The sequence below is a fragment of the Dermacentor silvarum genome, chromosome 6, assembly GCF_013339745.2.
Source record: "Dermacentor silvarum isolate Dsil-2018 chromosome 6, BIME_Dsil_1.4, whole genome shotgun sequence".
NCBI classification, from domain to species: domain Eukaryota; kingdom Metazoa; phylum Arthropoda; class Arachnida; order Ixodida; family Ixodidae; genus Dermacentor; species Dermacentor silvarum.
In genome coordinates, this window is record NC_051159.1 from 116,827,574 (window position 1) to 116,847,962 (window position 20,389).

The 20,389-nt window shown below is 45.9% G+C and overlaps 1 protein-coding gene across 3 annotated transcripts in view; it reads right to left on the bottom strand.

The window, feature by feature from the left end:
* The window catches only part of LOC119455904 (tropomodulin-like), a 148,275-nt gene that overhangs the window by 23,171 nt on the left and 104,715 nt on the right, over positions 1-20,389 (bottom strand). The window contains exons 1-6 of one of the 3 annotated variants that reach the window (XM_037717439.2): positions 11,434-11,587; positions 9,244-9,365; positions 7,573-7,696; positions 5,512-5,671; positions 3,154-3,285; positions 2,134-2,223 (exon numbers count right to left, since the gene is read on the bottom strand). In XM_037717439.2, coding sequence (XP_037573367.1) covers positions 2,134-2,223; positions 3,154-3,285; positions 5,512-5,671; positions 7,573-7,696; positions 9,244-9,341 — 604 coding nt within the window. In that variant the 5' untranslated portion in view covers positions 9,342-9,365; positions 11,434-11,587. Of the gene's footprint in view, positions 1-2,133; positions 2,224-3,153; positions 3,286-5,511; positions 5,672-7,572; positions 7,697-9,243; positions 9,366-11,143; positions 11,372-11,433; positions 11,588-20,389 lie in introns of those variants that run through there. The other 2 variants (XM_037717440.2, XM_037717438.2) reach the window with 2 other exon arrangements.

The following is a 20,389-nucleotide window of genomic DNA, read 5'->3' on the forward strand; positions in this document are numbered from 1 at the left end:
GTGGCGGAAATTCAGTTTGGAGCTGAGCAACCGTGTTTTCCAAGTACATCTCACAAAGTTTAAGCACTGATGGGAGGCAAAATGCAAGCACAGCAATAGTGACAATGCGATAAAAGTACAATAACAAAGTGAACATGGCAATGTTACTCTGCAGCATCACTGCAGAGATGACTGCGTAAAGGTCAGTAGCTGAATGCTGCCATGGCAACTAGCCCACCAGCAGAGCTGAAGACCCTGACAGTGCCAGACATGGCTTACCGTGAAAAGATGAGGCTGTTGAATGGTTTAAAATGGTATGGTAAATCTATGAAACTTAGCACAGAGCCATGCTACCACCTGCCCTATCCTATAGCAGAGCATAGTACGATACTGTACGAATTTTGCTCAAAGAATTAACAAAAATGAGGTCGCAATGCGGTCGCCACGATCGGAATCAAACCCACGACCACCACCACTTCAGCACAACACCATTGGGCCTTTGGTGTTGCCATTGGGCTACCACAGCAAGTTGTTCAAACAATAACCTTACAGAACTTGAATAACTGAGAACAAAAATGATGGCAGCAAGAAAATTTACAGGTGCGTGCACAGTTTGGAGCACAACTCACGTGAATGGAGAAAATAAACAATAACAGGAGCTTCAGAAAATACAGCAGACTACCAATAATTCAATCCTGACCGAAAGTCCAGGCCAGCGCCCATGCATTTCTATGGGCCCAAACTTTTATTTCAATTCTAAAGGTGGCCTTCGCTGGATAATTCAAATTTTACCAGTCAGCAAGCATGTGCCCGACCCCTATGGTGATCCCGATAGCAACCACTTTAGTGGCAGCGTCTGTTTCGGCGGAGCTTAGGCGACAGTGAATACGTCGTCACATGTTTTCTCCCATCGAAAATGCCTATTTTCGGCCTGCCCTAGGAAGCTTTTCAAGCAATAACAGCAGCTCAAAATGTCTGGTTAAGTCATTTACCCGATTCTAATACGTGCCTTTCTTTAAAAGGAAAACTGGGCCGAAATTTCCCTGTGCGGTGCAATCGGATATGAAGCCAAAACCGCCTTCTTGGTGTTTGTATGCTTTTATTGCGCAACACGGATGTACTGCAGCGAAGCTGGCTTTAGATAACCTGGTAGCCATTGTGCAGCACATTAGATCCTTGTCCATTTTTCTTGCTAAAAAAGCGGGTACTGTTAGCTTTTTACTTAGGACACATGGAAAGTGGGTGCACGTTTGTTTGGGGGCATCTTAGAATCAGGCAAATACTGCCAAATGAATCAATACAGTCAACGACCAATTTTCCGGATGCCCAACATTTCGGACATGGGACGCCTTCATGGGACCGCCACATACCCCATAAGGTCAACGTATAAGAACATATAAATTTTCGAACACGAAAAGCTGTCCGATTTTACTAACTTTTTGCTCTGACCGCAGATCCCAAACGGCATTAATTGAAGCCACCACCGCCACCATTTTGATTATCTCGCCACCTTAGGCACCCTCGCACACGAATCCGCTGGGAGCCGTAGCCACCCCCGCACCAACGCTAGGCCTACCTACTTCGATGTTCACTACCAACCGTCTTGCTGTTCGGTGCCGTGTTTTTCATTGAAACAATTGGCAGCTGTCAGCAATGGCACTGACTCCGCCTTAGTAATCATCGCCAATGTCTTGCAAACTCAGAACGCATGGCACGTTGCATAATGCCGGTTCTTGAGTCAGCGTCACCTCAATACAGCTGTGTTACGCAGTGAAGCATACGCGACGTATTGCGGTAAAGCATATCAAGAGTGGGAAGGGGCAATTATCACGGGACACTGTATGTATTCCTCAATTATACATGCGTGCACCCGCCACCTCCTATCACAGTACGAGCTACGATACGCCTAATAAGTGTACTGACAGGCCTTGAGAGGTATTTCTGACATTCCTGGGGCGATTTGGGCAATTGGGGGCAGTAAAAGGCATGCATTCTTTTTTTCGGACATTTTCGCGGGCCCTAGGGAGTCTGAAAAATCGGACGTTGACTACATATGCACAAAGAATCTCATGTCCTCTTTGTAAAACCCTCGATCTACTGAGGCCCATTGCCCACAAAACAGTGCCAAATGGCGATGATGCAAAAGATGCTCACAATCAAATCCTGTGCCTGGCCTCTGTCTTCGATTGGTCACAGAATTGTGGTACTGGTCCTGACTGAGCATGCTGTGCAGACCAAGTATAGCTGTTCCAAAAAGAAAGACAAGAAAAAGAAATGTATTACTACACGAACAATGACAAAGTGCACAAAGCAACTAGAGAACAAGAGATAGGGCATTCTTAGTATGGTTCCAATGTTTGAACAACAGGATTTGAGCTACAGCAGTCATTACCGGCACAGTTTCCAGCCTTGTTTTCACTCGGATTGGGGCACTATACCAGGTGTTTCTATGAGTGCGTTAAGTAATGTTTAAAAATAGCAATTAAGAAATAAAAGGTCGGTTGTTTCGGAGACATGCCGTCAGAGCTGGCGACCATGAGCTCTCCGTACAAGCCATATCAACTTTTGGATCTAGAAGAATGTGATTAGCCGCAGAACTGTGGTACGACAAATTTCAGCTATCAGCGCGCGAATCCGAAACTGGGAAGCCGCAGTGAGTGCAAAGCCGTGCCCCTCCAAGTGACAGTCTGTTAGCATCACCCAGCAGCCGTCACAACCAGAAGACGTATTCTGCGACCAACGCCTCGGCGATACTACAGCCTTTGAGTGACGTAGTGCTCAACCAGCCAATCAGCTCACGCCTGGCAGTGATACTGTCGCCAAGTCGATACTATCGCCGAAAGCAGTTGTCACAGAATTCGTCCCCAGCACACTGCGACATATTCGCGCATTTGATGCTTTCTGTCAACATGTTAAGTACACCGATAAATTTGGCACGCATGCTCGCAGTAGTTGCCAGCCGGTTGCCCGCGAACCCGAACAGCTGTCAGTGTAACCCGCATGCGTGATCTTGTAACAAATCACTGATGACCCACATGTAGGAACATAGCAGTGACAAGCTGAGCATTCAACAAGAGACAAAACACACTGAGGTGAATTTCCACCACACCACGTCGTAGGCTGCCAGAAACTGTTTCCCCACTGTTCTGTGCAGATCTATGGACAGACACTGACCTGCCAGGTCCACCAGCTCCGACTCATTTGCTGTGTTGAGCGCTTTCTCGTAGTCTTCACCGATGTCCAGCTCAACTTCCACATCGTCATCTTGTTTGGGCTTTGGCTGGACACGGGGAACAAAAACCTTTCCTAGAAGACACGACCGGCAGAGAAAGAAAGAACAGAGTAGAGCAAGATTGAAACCCTGTCCCACGTTTACAGGGATGAACTAAAGGACCCTCAATATCATTACCTCTAAATAAACAATGTTCATGATCACGAGATTAAGGGGACACCATAAAGCAGCACCGAAAAGTACTTTAAAGGCGCAGAAACACTGCTACATGATCACTGCTACATGAAACACTGCTACATGAAACACTGCGAGCGTGACCTTTCCCCCTCCCTTCATTCAAACCTGATCCTGCCGCTTGCTGCAGCTGGCCTAGCCTGCCAAGCCGGTACTCTCCTTTTCCAGTTGATGTTGCCTACGTGCTGGCAGACGCTGTGACACGCCACACTCGATGAGCGCGGACACGCACTGTCAAACGCTGGCGGTGTGTGGAAGCGCCGCTGCAGAAGCGAGCGAAGTGACCTTCGTGCTGTCGTCTATCGCTTCAACGCAAACTGAGCGCTGAGAACACACAGCACGCAGAAAGCTACGAGCCGCCGACGCATCTACACTGCCTAGACTCTGCCCCAACGCAGATCGCTTTCAAGATATGGCCCGCGCGACCACACGCCGCCGCGCAGTACGCAGTTGATGCCAGAGTACAGCACAATGCCGCCCGCTGCCCCCCCCCCCTCCCTCGCCAGTGCCTTGAGCGCAACGGAAGAAGGCGTGCTTCCTCCCTGCTTTTCTTTCGTGCTTGCGCGAGATTTAGACGCGGTCGTCGGCTCCCCTCGCACGTTTTCACTCGCACATACAGCATAAGGCGCACGGCAACTGCACTATCGCCCTTGGACTTTATATGGAACATCTATGAGCCAAAGCACATTTTAGGGCCACAACGCGTCATAAACACAATCTTTAGATAGCAAATACGGATCTCAAGGGCCATACTTTTGCTGGCGGAAACCGAAAATACGTCATAGTTGTCACCCCCGGCACTTTGGGCGGCAAATGCCATCATCAAGTCACGAAGCCAAGCGACATGAAAAGTCAAAATGGCCGCTCGGGCCGGCGCGGGTGGCATTTCGCAACGTACGATGCGGGAACGGTCCTACAGTTGCGACGCAACAGCGGGGTTACCCCTTGGGGTTACCAATGCATCGGGTTCTATGGGAGCTGTGCCAGGACTGGCCGAAAACGGCGTAACAGCCGGGAAAACGCAGCACCTGGGAACTGTAACAGCTGGGTTCTACTGTAACACTATACGACGCTACGACACCATCGCGACGCTTGCTCTTCGTTTCCGATGCCTCGCGCTTGTGCGAAACGACACGCGTCCACGCATCCAGTACGTACCTGGTGTGACATTCCAAAGATGAGTGCTTCTAAATAAACAATGTTCATGATCACGAGATTAAGGGGACACCATAAAGCAGCACCGAAAAGTACTTTTAAAGGCGCAGAAACACTGCTACATGCTTTCCTCACATAAAATGACATTTAGCAAGTGTAATGGTTGGGAAACACATGATATTTTAGTTTGACACTGAGGTTGGTCTCAAAACTCTTGACCTGGCTTCATAAATTATTATCATTAAGTCATGACATAGGGCATAATTTGCTAACGTCGTGTGGCTATAAGGCTTGGTATGAGAACATTGCTCATAAAAAAAATTAAGAGTGCTGTGCCGATTTTGTCTAGATGTCTAGAAGCCATGCGGCAGCCGCAACAATCGCAGGAGCTGAAAGAGCCAATGCATCATGTCATGAAACGTCGGATGTAAGAAGGGATGCAGAGAGCCACAGTTCAACTTTTCAAAGGAATTGAACTGCTACCATAGAGCACTAAGATGTACTGCAAACGAACCCGGATATAACAATATAACTTTGCTTATCTCGAAAATCCACTTATCTCGAAATATTTTCCAGTTTTTACTACTTCGAGTTAACGAGGTATTATTGTAAATTTAATTTATGACTTGCGCTTCAGATACTTTTTTTTCTTTTTCTGATGTCAAAGTTAGGGGGAGGCTGACATACATTTGGAGTCAACTTTTACACGGCAGCATATATAGTAGCAGAAGAAAATAAGCAGGGATATTTTTGGACTTCTGTGGAAAGAAGTTGTCAGAAATGGGAAATTTCTGTGCCTAAAAAATTACATTTACAGCCTAGCAGGGAATGTCACTGTTCCAGAGGAGAGTTTTGAGAACTCCCAGTTCAAGTGTCTTATGCTCGCCGACTCCAGTGTTCAAGTGCCTCACCTCGCTTTGCTCCCGCCTGGAATGGCTTAGCTTCGGGCCAGTCTTCCTGCTCCCGTGCAAACTTTTCGAGGAACTGCAGCAGGTGGCGCCGGTTCAGGGGACCCGTTGGCTTCTTCTTGGTTTGTGTCCGACATCGTTCCGATGGAGGTATTAGAGAGTCCTGCAGTGGGTGCAACAAAACGAAACTAAGTCTCAGGATGCATGACCAGAGTGAAAAAAGCACTTTTCAGCTTTCAGCGTAGATAAGGAAACAAGTCATGAAGCCCGAAACGTACTGCTCAATTCAGTGCAAAGGACAGCTTGGTACCCACAAGCCTTGCACTCTCTCCCACTTAATCTTGCTTCCTTTGCTGAGAGAAACATTCTTTAATGAATGCTGGAGATAATTGCACGGCCCTACACCTAGCACACAACCCCAGATGACAGGCTATTAGGCTGAAGGGAAAGTCAGACTATTTCTGCAGTCAGGCCACTTTACCTGAACTTCGGATTTGCAGCTCGCACTGTAGTCAGTGACAAGTGAAGAATTTAGCAGCAAGTGCCCTTTAAAGAGAATCTGTGTACATGTACAAGCGATTTACTTTTTCCTGGGCTGGGATAATGTAACAATTCTTTTCCTTTTTGTGCTTTATCGGTGGTCTGAGTGATGATCAGCCAGTCATGAGGAGCAGATGATAAGAAAGCGAACAGAATCGAGTGAAAGAAGTCCTCATGCTATACCGGCCCTGGCCTTCCTCTCCTCCCTTATACTTTGTATGATGATGCCGGTTTCGCTTTGCTCAGATGCCTCGATGTTGCAAAACTTCCCAGCCAGGGGCGGAGCTTCACATCAGTGCGAGTGATACCCACTACTGTGAAGGGATCAATTGTGGCGTGGCATGCTCATTGGTGCTTGAACAACTGGACACTTCCTCATTGTGTGGGTGGCACATGTAAGGAAGCCATTTCTTGAAGTGCGCAGAGACAGGGGATGTGCACACGATGCATTTTTGTGAAGAGCCTCTTTTGCATTTTTGCCTTGCCACTGACTACAGTAGTATACGAGACAATCGCAATGTCTGCAGGCACGGAGTGCACAGAAATTCAGATTTTCCTACAAAGCCTGCACTTCGTAGATTTTTGAGACCAAAAGAATATCGGATGGCAGGCATTCACACAGCCAAGTAAAAGTGTGTCCTCATGTTAGCAACCCCTACAGCACTTGGACTGTGCTATTTTTCACTAACACTACAAGCAAACCAAAAATTCCAACACAGCAGCACTAAGTTTTTTTCCATAATTGTTTTCTCCCTGTTTGTATTCCTAATGATAAACAGTCTTAAAGAAATTGTTACTTGTGGGATCACAATATTGCAATTCACTTCTTGTTGATGTCCTACAGAATCACAGTTCACTGATCAAAGCAAGGGAATAAATCCTTTGCTGAGCAATACCACGAAGCACTAGAATACTGCAGACAGCCCACAGGTTAAATGTTTGGCTTCTCTGCCTTCCTCAATTTGGATTTATAGAAAGCCGCAGATTACTCCCACTGAGAGAAGGAGGAGAAATTATTTTAGGAAAAGCAGGGAGGTGAGCCTGAGTCCCCCTGGGTCTCAGGGATGTCCCTCATACAATTTCTGTGTATGAGGGTGCCTGGCATAAAACAATGTGTAGAAACACCCATCTGCCCCCTTTACCTCCCCACCCCCAAAAAATTTCTGCCTAAAGGCTACTCTGTTGAGAGGGAAAGGGAAGAGGAGAAGAGGTATGAGGAGTGAAGATTAGTATATAGGCAGTAGGATGTGACTATTTACAAGTTCATGCCCAAAAGTCCTGTTAACAGCTTTAAACTTAAGACTGTACTAATAAAGATTACTAAAAGAGCCTTGATGGCTCACTTTGTTGATGTCCGGCCTAGGGCCCAATAACACTTTTTCACTGAACAGTCCATTGTTAATCGGCACTAGCGAACAGGCCAACCTGCCATTCAGTCACCCCCACTGGAACGAGTACAAGTTCTACGGGTCCAATCAGTGAGAATGTAGTGGCTGCCATTGCGTCCATAGAGGAAGCACTCACATCTGGATCCACCATGTTGCCAAGTTGCTCCAGTTCTTCTGGAGACAGCTTGGACAGAAGTTCATCGATGTCCATGTCGGCATATTTTTTCACGTCCTTCATGATGTTCTCAGCCATGTGGAGCCTGACAAGTTTATGTGGACAAGAAACCAAAGAAAAATTACTGGGTTTCTAGTATAAATAGCAAGGTTTCTTAAAGTGTGTAATTTGTAAGCCTCTCTCTTATGCTGCACGAAACACCACGTAAATCAGTATCAGTATTGGTATTAAATGCAACACTTCAATGTTTACTTAATGCAGACAGTCTAACATCTAAATTTCTACAGAAAAGGTTTACATACATACAAACAGTCAAAATTATTTCTAAATTTAGTGCTTAATGTAAATTAAAGTGACATGTTACACAGTTTGGTTGAAGCAACTGTCCAGTTACTCCATCACAACTATACTAAATATTCTTGCTAGCTTTTGAGCAGTAGTAAACTATGATTACTATCATAGGTAACCACATAGAATAGAAGAGTAGAGCTTTCTACAAATTATACAAACTGCATGACAAAAAAGTTATGCTTTGAAAGAAACATGGTAAATACAATTCAACAGCTATATGAGCTATAAAAATACAGCATGTCTACTTTCACAGCTTAAAATGAATAGCCGACAAAAGTATTATATCCCTAAGCTTTCGAAACGCTGGTGCAGAAAGCATTGTACAAATTAAAAATGTAAAGAACTCCGTGCAGCACAGAGTTAGTCAAGATCACTCAAGATGCAGTATTAGTAGGTCATGAATTAAATTACAGAAACAAAAAGGTCAAACACCTTGTTAGTATATTACTAAAACTTGCCACAGTAAACACCCAAAGGATGCATGCTATTCTATGCTCTTCCCCTTTGGTGGAGAGTTGGGTGACAGATTTATGAGAACTATGCCCACACAAGAGATGCCACGCCCCTCGAGTAATCTTTCACACGAAGTGACATGTCATCGCACATACATACACGAAGGTAGTGCAAAGGTATTAACTCAGTAACCTTAAGACAGCAGTGACAGAGCTTACACAGTTCGATTATAGCAGTAATGAAACATTAAGAGAAGCACAGACAGTGCAAAGCAAAATTACACCCCTTAGTCCAATTTTTAATGCTCCGAATGCAGTACAGCCCACCGATTTTTCACCAGCAGGGAGTAACTTCCAAATTTGCCTCAATCTAGTTATCCTTTAACATTCAAGGAAGAAGTTGCCACAGCTATAATAGGAGGTACAAGTGTATGGACAAAGTGAACGGACACACACATGTGCTAACTTCTACATATGAGAGTTAGCAATAATGTAATACCCTTTGTGAATGTAGTTAAGACGAGTGTACACTAAGAAGCATAATTACACAACTGGCTTATGTATGTTGCAGCCAGTAGATCATAGTATTATTCCCATTGGTGCAATGCGACTCTTGACTGTATACACATGTGTCGAGAAGAGTTGTGCAGAAGACGGGAGACATAACGCTGATCCTTCCAGTCATACCACACCATGCAACGCAGTTAACAACAATAAATGAGGAGTTGTATGGGATGCACTTGGGGTAAAATCCAGGCACAATTGGGAAACACTTGCTCAAAGCCAATCACTGCACTCCCATGCGACCAAGCCAAGGCTTGGCACTCACGCCGGCTTGTCCTCGAGGCTTGTGGTGGACACACGATGGTGTGTCCTGACACGCGTCGTGACCCTGTGGGTCGTCGTCTTGACACTGATGATACTCATGACTGCCCGTTTCCTGCCTTCTCGCTGTTGCCACCACCGACAGTCAAAGCAAGCACACAGTGCCACCCATCAGCTTTGAAATTGAATAACAAAGTCTCTTGGGACAAACTAGGCAGTGTAAATATGCACACTACCTATGACGTAGGCTTCAAAGTTGTTGCAGTGTGCAAACTAAAGGTCACCTAATACTCCAAACAACTCAACATGAGGTATTGCATATGTATACCGAATGCAGCTAAAATTGTAAATTTTGCATGACATAAATGTCATTACCTGTTGGATATTTCTGGCACAAAACAAGCTCATCGGCAGAAGTTATAAATTATTAAAGAAACCTCATCGTAGTTTTCCTAACTCATTCAAGGACTGCCCTATCATTGTAATGAAAACGAGGAGAATGGGATCACTGTGCATATTCTAGGGAAAAAAGCTGTGGGCACACCATGATACTGACATGGCTTAAAACCCTAAATTGCCAATCTTTTCTAGCAACAGCCTCCAAAAGCGTGCTTCAGGGAAGGCCACTTGTACCCGACAGACTTAGCATAAAACTAAGAGTAAGAAATTTAAACCAGACATCTGCATACTTGCAAGGTTTACAACAATAAATACTATATATGTCAGAAATCATAATAGGTAGATAAGTGCATCTGCACTGTGACGCGAGTTCTGCCCGAAACTGTGACTCAGCAGAATACTAGTGTTTTATAAGGCAGATGCCACCCGCTTATATTTCTTTCCAGTAAGCTCACAACCAATTCACGGCAATATTTGAATACAGTGGCAGGACGAACAGAATTTCCCTATCAAGGTCGCAGTACCTACAGTGCCTTATGCATACGATAATGCTCCCAACACACCTTTTATACTGACCCATCGCTAAGACCTGCCTGGAAGACAAAAGAACATTTAGTCATCTATAAGCAGCGCCCAACGCTCGGGAACTTATCACGCCGCAGATCGAGTATGCTAATGCTCAACGGGCAGGCTCACGGTACTAAATTGAACGGAATCAGGCGCCGTCACTCCTCGCCCACTTTTTATAACCAATGACTCGGGAAAAGGCGGACCCAACGGCAACAGTAGGTAACACAAATATCGGCCCGCCTTGCTTCCGTATCCGACCACGCCTTGCGATGGTGTTCCGCTATCACCTCTACAGCACGTAAAAGTCGGTCACCGTGAACTTACTACCAACCTTTATTTTATTTTTATTTTTGCGTTAACTTTGCGGCGGAAAGCTATCTTCCGTGCGCTCAGCAACTACACACTTACAACGCCGCACTCAGGAAATCAGCTCTTCTTAGCAACAGTATTTGTTTTCAAGAAGCGAGCGGCGGAGCTCGTACGGCGCGTGGCGCCCGTACGGCCGTATCTCATACGGTTTTGACGTAACGAATACACGCGCCGTGCAATCGTAACTGCGCTTAGGAACAAAGCATATAGATGTTAAGAGCACAGTCTACAAACAACGTCGGACGGCGGATAAATATAGCCGAGGAAGAGACGGGCGCTCCCTCGCTCGCCGCATGCCGCGCCGCATCATCCTAAAAGGAGACCCTCAAAATGTGCACTCCACTCGCAGTGGCGTCAAAGGTGCGACAAACCCCGGCTTCTCGGAACACGGCCAGTACGCGAATGAAAAACGCGAGGACAATGTGACAACCACAGCGAGCGGCGAAATTGTAGTCGCCGTCTCGGGACGTTGGGGACGAATGCCGCCTGCCCGCACACCGTTAACTCGGCCCCCATTGAGCCCGTACCACTCGACGGGACGATAGAGAAAATTGGTCAGCACTCACAGCTGCGTGAGATGACAAACACCGGTGAGGTCCGTAAGACGGTACGGTTTGGTTGGTTTCGCAGCGAGCTACTCCGACGGGCCACTTGCCGTAGGACGAGAACCAACTCACGAAATCTCCTACACAGAAATAGAAACTTGGGCGCCGTCGCCCAAACGCTGCACTTCTCGGACTAAAATAACCGTTCAAAATTGACGGCTACGCCACGCAAAACTGCCTCCGGAGATCACGGACGGAAATCTCGGGTCGCGTACTATATAGCAAAAAATAGGGGTGCCTTCACTACGCACCTGTGTTCGAAGAAATCGCTCGTCGTCGTGAAGTTACACAGGCAGGCTAGATTTTCTCGCACTCGGCAGCCGCCACCCTGCTGGCTGGCTCCTCTCGCCCGTCTCGCGACGGCCTCGTTCGTTCTCGTTGGCTGCGAGAGCCGACAGACGCGTCGCCCGGGCAACGTCACTTCTGTTTACAAATGGCGTCGTGCGCACGGCGGAAGAGGAGGATCGACGCTGAGTAAAGCCGCAGCGCCTTCCAACTGCGCAATTTTGCGCGCGTTTAAAGCTGGGCCGCTCGCGTTCATATGCTTGGCTTCCAAGATGCGCAGTTTCTGCGACGTTGAGCGGTGTAGACATCAGAACGAGCACGCGAGGCATGCGGAGCAGCTCCTAGTCTTGGCATCGGCCGCGCGGAGCGTCGACGTGGGAGACGGAAAACGCCAGTTACTCAGACTGTCTAAATCATCGGTGATGAACGGCAGTCAAATGAATGAGCTATTGAAGCATTTGATAGATGCTATATATAAAATGTCGGTTATTACGCACTCTTTTATTCATGTATACGTGCAAAGTGGCGGAAGGTTTTTTTTTTTTTTTTTTTGAGGGGGGGGGGGGGCGCATGATTCTAAATTTTTATTGGGGGTGCAGCTGCGAGAGTACCATCGCCTGGTACTCCATGCTGCTTGAACGGGGTAGCAGGAAATATTGGGGAGTCGGCTACCCTACCTCGCGCGGTTCCGAGCCGCCCTTGTACGCATGTCAGCGACGTACGCATGCACGACTATCTTACTCTTTGCAGATTGGCCGTAATAAAGTAAGCGACGCTCGTGTGTAGTAACGCAGGTTGGCGGCTAGCAGCTGGGGTTCTTATTACGGCTGTCAAAGTGTCTAGGCGGTGAATGACAAATTAACGTTGAAAAAAAAGCGAAAAAAAAAGAAAAACTCATACAGATTCAACACACATGTTTAAGATTCAACGCACACAACAAAGAGGTTAATTAAATGCTCTGCAGCTAATGGCGATGCGTAAAATTTGGTGATGACAGCCGTATGCGCAGAAAAGCAAGACACGTATCAAGAAACATTTGGGGATTATGTATGTACGTCTTGTGCCACAACCAGAAATACCCATTTTTGAGGATTGGCCAAGAACGGGCACGCCTCCAGTGGCACACACCTAATGGCTAAATCAAAGTAAAACAAAGCTAATCAAGGAATTCGCGAAATGTAATTAACCATTCCACAAACAGAGCGGTGCGCTATCTGTGAGCGGACTTTACATCTTCATGTTTTGCGTAGCAATCGTACATGGTGGGCCATGTCCATTCTGAAGGATTGGCCAAGAACCCAGTGGCATATATTGAATGGCTAAATGAAGGAACCGTTAAATATAATTCACCATTACATTAACAGACCGGCGGGCTTCAGGGATGCCTGTGAGCCTACACTCTACCTGCGCGTCTTATGTAAGAAGTTATTTTTGTTGTTACGCACAACAGAGCTAGACAATTACGGTAAGCACACAAGGTTTATATGAGCCACTTCATGGTTGTTTTCGTATAATCTTTGCATATATATCCGCAAATATATTCGCAAGGGCAGCAGTCACGGTCGGGAAAGTCTTGGAATGTTCGCAAAGAAAGCTTCGCTAATTAAAAAACAAGACAGAAAAAGAAATACAGAAATAAATGAGAGGCCGAAAAGCGCTGCCATTTATCATTCAAGTGATAACAAAAAAAGAAAGAATGTGTGTGAGAGAGAGAGAGAGAGCCATGAATCGAATAACATATATATTTATACTAATATGTAATAACCAAATAACTTATCCCGCCCTAATAAGTTTTGATGATTTAGTTGTATGAGAGATGCCAATTCTGCATTAGCGCATCAATGGATTTTATTGCCAGGTCATTGACAAGCAGCAGCTGGAATCGACATTGCGTTAAATGTGGCATTTGTAAACTGGACTGTCTCTCTGTCTTTTGTAGCTAAGTTCTAGGATTGTGCATATCGTCGTTGTATTTTCGAAGCGCACTTTCAGCGAACGAAGCTATAACGCATGGCACTTTGTCTTCTATAGGGATAATAAAAGGCCAGTTACTCAAACTTCTCCGGGCAAGTTTGCGTATAATATTAATATGAAACACTTGGTGTATCCTATAGACCACGTTTAATCAAAACATGATCTGATTAATGACGATTGAAAATAGTTTGCTATTAGTGACAAATACCGAGTAGTAATCGAGTAATTGGTAAGTTAACCATTCACTCGCATTGCCACAGAATTACAGCAGTCCTTTTTTATGCGCCCTGCGCATGACTGGAATTGCCTTCCCAGCCAAACTGCTACAATCACAGACACTGCTGGCTTCAAATCCGCCATAGAAGAAATTGCGTGTATCGGCGATGAAACATAAGAATGTCACCATGTACAACTGTGCTCATCATTGTAATTGTTTTCGCATTGACTGTACCCATCCCTTATGTAATGTCCATCACGGGGCCCTTGAGGTATTATGAATAAAATAAAATAAATAAAAATAATGAATCGCCGTTTCTCTTTTACCATAAATATGTAACTGAGCAACCAAGGGTATTGGAGTTTGGGGTTTTGAAGAATGAGAATTGGGGTGACCGTTACCAATCGAGGGCAGCGCTTTTTCAATTTCTGGCTATGAACAATCGGTAGCGTGTTAGAATCGAGTAAATGCGGTACTATTCCGCACAACCGTAAAATAGGGGACGAAAATAAACAGAACGTAAATAGGCCGATCAGCTGTCTCTGCTGAAAAACACACAAGCGCTTCTCGTCCTTGTGCGAAGAGACACAATGTATGATTTCGTGAGCGTAGGCTAGTAATTATAACTCACGAGCGAGAATCGGCACGACAGTTGATGAAGCGCCACCTCGCGGGAGGGCACGGCAATTATGGTTGGCGTATATGCGGCGTGGGCCGATGCGCGCTCGCAGGCTGCAGTCGCAACCGGGCATTTTGTGTTTGATTGTTGGTTTGTCGTTTTCATTTCCTGGCAAAGCTCCCGTCTTTTGGCCCGCCGCCGCCGCGCGCGCCGTGTGTGATGAGACGCGGATGAACATGGACACACGCAACTCACCGTGATGGCGCCGCGTTGCTTGTGCGAGGAGGTGGTCGTCACGATTCGCGAAGCGTTGCATGCAAGCGTGGTGGCCTTCGTTCGCCCCTAAACAATGAATCACATTCCAGAGGCACGCGCTCGTCTCATGATGAAGGATTCGCGGCATTCTTGCTTCTAGATTGACTGCATATTCAGAGACTGTCTTGAGAGTTTGTGTACGGCTGTCTCGACAGCTGATGCGGTTAGTTGCACAAATGAAGTAACGTATGTAAGGTAGTCTGTTCGCGGGCATCACGAAGATTGGGACCGTGTGCCAGCACGCTATAGGGAAAGACGCTCATTGAAGGCGAGATCCCTGACCGCGGGATCTTGAGGTTCGTAGATATTCTTGGCGTCTAATGTGATCGCGCATTAGATCACAATCGTCACGTCATCGACCGTCCATTAGAACCCACGTACATTAGTCTGGCTTTTCGAGCTGACGTTAGATGGGTCACAGCAGAGACAGAGCATCGCGGTAACACTTAGTGTTGTTGTAGTCTTAGAGCTGCGATGTTGAAAGCGCTTGTACACGACATTTCACACACAAAAAAAAAAAAAAGAAAGTAGGTATCAGGGCACTTCAACTAAGGTCTCAAGCGGCCTACATGATAGGGTGCTCATGCGAGTGACAATGTCCCTATATATATACGTATATTGTTAGAACTGCTAATGTGGGCACGGCAGCAGGAAATAAACACGTTGGGAGTTGTACAGCCCCCATAATTTCTTTCCAGGGAGATGGAACGCTTTGCCTGCTGAACGAAGGATTATACCTTCGAGGACAGAATTAGGGTTTGAAAAAATAGCGCTAGAGCTCAAGAGATCACACGAACCTGAAAACCATTTATTCTTGTGTACCAAAAATTGAATCCAGAGATTACTGTCAGACACGCTTCCTTTTACAGCACAAGGCTACAGCGCTCTATAGACGGAAGTGATGGAGGCTGTGCGTATCCATGTACAACTGCGGCAATAAGTTTGCGTAATCGCACGCTACATTAAAGAAAACAGTAAAAAAAAAGACAAAAAAAAACAGAAAACATTATTCAGGGAAGTGCGGCGTGTTTCAGAACGGCAGCACATACGAAGTTCCGCCACGTTGCCCTTTCTGATTGGCTCCAAAATAATTAACGTCACCCCACGGCAATGAGAAATAACGGTGCATTTCGACGGGGGCGATGTTGAGTTTTTCACGCCTGTTCTATATGATTATCTGTATTCTTGACCAATATGACTAAAAGAAAGAAAGAACGCTTACGGTGCTACTATAGCCACGATGTCATGACGTGTTAGCCTTCCTCACTCCTTTGTTTTCATACATATCTCTTCCCACCTAGGCCATGGAGCCAGCTTTGTGATTATAAACGCTGCATTCATCCATTCATAGACAGCCGCGCAGAAAATACCGTTAATTATACACTGATCGCGTAATGCAATGGTGCTTAGTTAGTTGCAGGCTGGCTCTACGTATCTGCAATAATCGCAAACTGTAAGTTAGGTATAACTTATAAACTATATACTGCCCCCCCCCCCTCCCCCTTTCCGACATGCCCGAAAACACTCTTGGCAACCACAGTTCTCTAGAAACAGAGCAGAGATTCGCTGAGCTCCGCAATACCCGCGTGACATGCCAGCTGACTTGGCAGGTTGTCATGTCACCCAGTCCAGTTTACGTTACTGTCGTCGTATACATCTTTTCTTGCTTTTCTTTTCACTTCCTCGTCAGCTGCTCTTTCCAGGGACAGCGCGTGGGACAGCTTTTCCCTGACGCCCCCACAACATTCGCGGCCGAATGTCGACGCAGCTGATGGAAGGCTAGAACAAAAGGACTCTTGGGTTTCTCGGATGCGCGCACACACACGTGTCTATAGAGCAGCGGCACTGCGGCTACGAGCGCAAAGGTTATGGCTTCACACCCTCTTGGGCAAAGAGCAGACAATGGGGCGAAAAGACGGGAAAAGCCACTGGAACAATAGGAAACGAGGCGGGCGGCGTCATCAGCGAAGTATGCGTGGCAGAAGGCAGGCAGAGACGGGCATTCGAATTATACGCGACGCCCGAAACGTTCCTCTCGTGCAAGGCGGGGTGGAGTGGAGACGCGAACGTTGCCTCGTACCGAATTTTCCCGCTTATGACCGTCCTGATTGTGTACTGGCCTCGAGGACAAACGTTGGCGCCATCTGCTGGAACCTATCCGTGACGCAGAAAGCGACATCACGTGATACAGGCTGCGAAGTGTTCGGCATCTCCACCGGTTCAGCCACGGTTAATTCCGAGTGTTTTCTTGTTTTAAGCGTTGCATGCGTGGCGTCTCGGCGGCAAAACAAACTAGCGCGTACATCCCAATCTGTTGTGTAGTGCAGCAAAAGTTTTTTTTTCTTTTTTTTTTTTTAGCCAGCGAGCGACCTGATGCTTTAATATTGGTTATTCAGTTCGCATGATCTTTGGTAAAAGCAACTATACGCCCTTCTGCAGCAATGATAGTTCTGTTCACAGCATTCGTCGCGGGGACTGCGGCTTGTCATTTTCACCAGAATTATGGCGGGAGGATAATGTAACACCGGTCTATCATAGATGAGGGGGCAACGCTTAGATATAGAGACACCGTAAAGTGCGTGAGGCATCCTAAGAATGCTAATCGCATTAACATTTCGTAAGCAAGTATTCGAAAGCGTCATACGGTCGTTATCAGCAATAAGCTTTCCAACGTCCCGATATAACTCTATAGTATACATTATAAACCAAGCTTACATTTGGCGGCTATGAGGGACATCTAAGTGTAATAACGAAGTGCAGGTTATAACGAAGTGCTTCGGAACTACAAAATATTTCGTTATACATGTCACTTCGTTATAAAAATCACTCGCCGAACCGTTCAAAATAGAGCGGCCTAAGCATGCTCACCAAGAAAGAACGTTTATTTGACATAAATTTAAGAATGACGTACTGAATTATATGGAATTGTTTTGTGTGTGCACACTTCTTGCAGAATTTGCGACTGCAACTGACCTCACTGCACAGACGTTCACGGTATGCTTTGCGGCGAAACGTTGGAGGGACGCCAAGTAAAGCTGCAAATCGTCGTATGCAGCTATGGCCTTCCTTGCCGTTCAAAATTGTTTGTTCGTTTACAGGCTTTTCATATTAGCTTTCCTGCCTTCGTTGACAATCGCGTCCTTTCCTCCGAGGCTTTGAAGCCATCGTCGGTAGCTATCTACTGTGACATAGTTGTCAGCCGCCACACTCACTGCTGTGTCGCAACAAGACGTCCACGAGTTGATCGAATCCTGAATCAGTACAGCCCGACTATAATACTCGAGGACACCGGCACGCTTATCAAGTGTGTCGCTAGCGCTGCCTTTAGCGCTATAGGGCATAGCACAGCTAAGTGGTGTCTGCGGAGGGCAGAAGTGGCACCGCTACGAGGTGTTCGTTGTAAAGCATCAAGTCAGCCGTCCGGGCCCCTAATTTCCTGCGTTGTACAGAAAAGTTCGTTGTAATGGTCTCCTTCGTAAAGGCGTTCCCATTACACATGCAAGATAGGAATTCGGTCGGGATATCGGCCCTTCAAAACATCGGCGGGTTTTGCATTTATTGCTCAAAAAACTGGCCGCATATCTGCTTGCTTCGCTGCAAATGACATCGGAAGACGTTAATCTTCTGCCGCCCCTGATACGTAACACCCTCTCTTATCCCCCCTCCCGCCCGTCACGCTCTTCCCCTCCCCGCTCACTCCTCCCATGATGGATGCAATGGTGGTTTTGTTGAATTCAATTCAAATTTCCCGCGTTCGCCCTGCTCTCGCGCCATCTGTTGGGACCTTTTTATTACTGTTGGCTTAAAGCCGGCTGCAGAGCCGCGGCTTCAGTCAGCTTGTTTTTTACGCGTGGCGTCTTTTCGACACCATTTATAACACGGTGATTTTAAATGCGAAGCATTTCTTGGCGAAAATTTGCTACTTTGACAGTATCTATCTATCTATCTATCTATCTATCTATCTATCTATCTATCTATCTATCTATCTATCTATCTATCTATCTATCTATCTATCTATCTATCTATCTATCTATCTATCTATCTATCTATCTATCTATCTATCTATCTATCTATCTATCTATCTATCTATCTATCTATCTATCTATCTAGCCGCCTACGACTTTGTGATCTCATGGTCGTTTCGTTAACTTCATCATCATCATCATCATCATCATCATCATCATCATCATCATCATCATCATCATCATCCACTGCAGGACGAAGGCCTCTCCCTGCGATCTCCAATTACCCCTGTCTTGCACTAGCGTATTCCAACTTGCGCCTGCAAATTTTCTAACTTCGACTGCGCTTCCCTTCTCTTGGTATCCATTCTGTAACCCTAATGGTCCACCGGTTATCCATCCTACGCATTACATGGCCTGCCGAGCTCCATTTCTTTCGCTTAATGTCAACTAGAATATCGGCTATCCCCGTTTGTTCTCTGATCCACACCGCTGTCTTCCTGTCTCTTAACGTTAGTCCTAAGATTTTTCGTTCCATCGCTTAACTTGGTATGTACCAAACTGGCATACTACGATAACAGTATTTGACGAATTTAAATGATATGTCATAACAATGTCATGACATGCGTGTCATGTAGGTCATGAAACAGCCGCCTACATCTTGGTGCCCTCATAGTCGTTTCGTTAACTTGGTAGGTACCAAGATTGGTATAGTATTACAGGAGTGTATGACTAACGTAAGTGATAGGTCATGTAGATCGTGACAATGACCTAGCGAAAAATATTAACACTCAAAAACCACTGAACTGGGTTCGGACATGGGTACTAAGTGAAGAAAACACTATAGGATTCTGGTAGAAGTCATAGTCTTGAGCATGACTCGGCAAAGATGACAATGACTCAGCGAAAAAAGATTACCACTCAAAAACCACTGAGATGGATTCTGACGTGGGTACTAAGTGAAGGAAACACTAAAGGATGATGGTAGAAATCATAGTCATGAGCATGACTCGACAAAAATGACAATGACTCAGCAAAAAAAGATTAACACTCAAAAGCCACTGAAATGGGTTCTGACGTAGGTACTAAGTGAATGAAACAATAAAGCATGATGGTTGAAGTCATAGTCATGAGCATGACTCATCAAAAACGTCAATGACTCAGCGAAAAAAGATTAACATTCAAAAACCACTGAAATAGGTTCCGACATGGGTACTAACTGAAGGAAACACTAAAGGAAGACGGTAGAAGTCATAGTCATGACCATGACTCAGCAAAAATGACAATGACTGAGCAAAAAAAAGAAGATTAACATCAAAAACCACTGAAATGGGTGCGGACGTGGGTACTGAGTGAAGGAAACACTAAAGGATGGTGGTAGAAGTCATAGTCACGAGTATATGACTAAGGCTTTCGCCCCAAGGTCTCTTAGGTGTAGCTAAAGGGACACCCGAGGACTCATGACATGAATATCATGACATGCGTGTCATGTAGGTAATCAAAGAGCCGCCTACGTCTTGGTGCTCTCATGGTCGTTTCGTTAACTTGGTTGGCTCCCCGCGCACTGCTTCGCATAACATCGATTCCCACAGGGCGCTGGATCTGCCGGCTTTTTTCATTTACTAACGTATAAACCAGTCCAATGTGTATTCTCAATTAAATTAACGCTGCGGATCAAGGTTATGTACACATATTTTGCCTCAAATAGGCCTGAGGTTTCCTTTGCTCTGTATAATGTTGACGTGTATGACCCCGTGCCACGAGTACTAGTAGCTTGGTTGGTTTTGGCCGGGCGGTTGAATCAAGTGCCAGACAGACAGACAGACAGACAGACA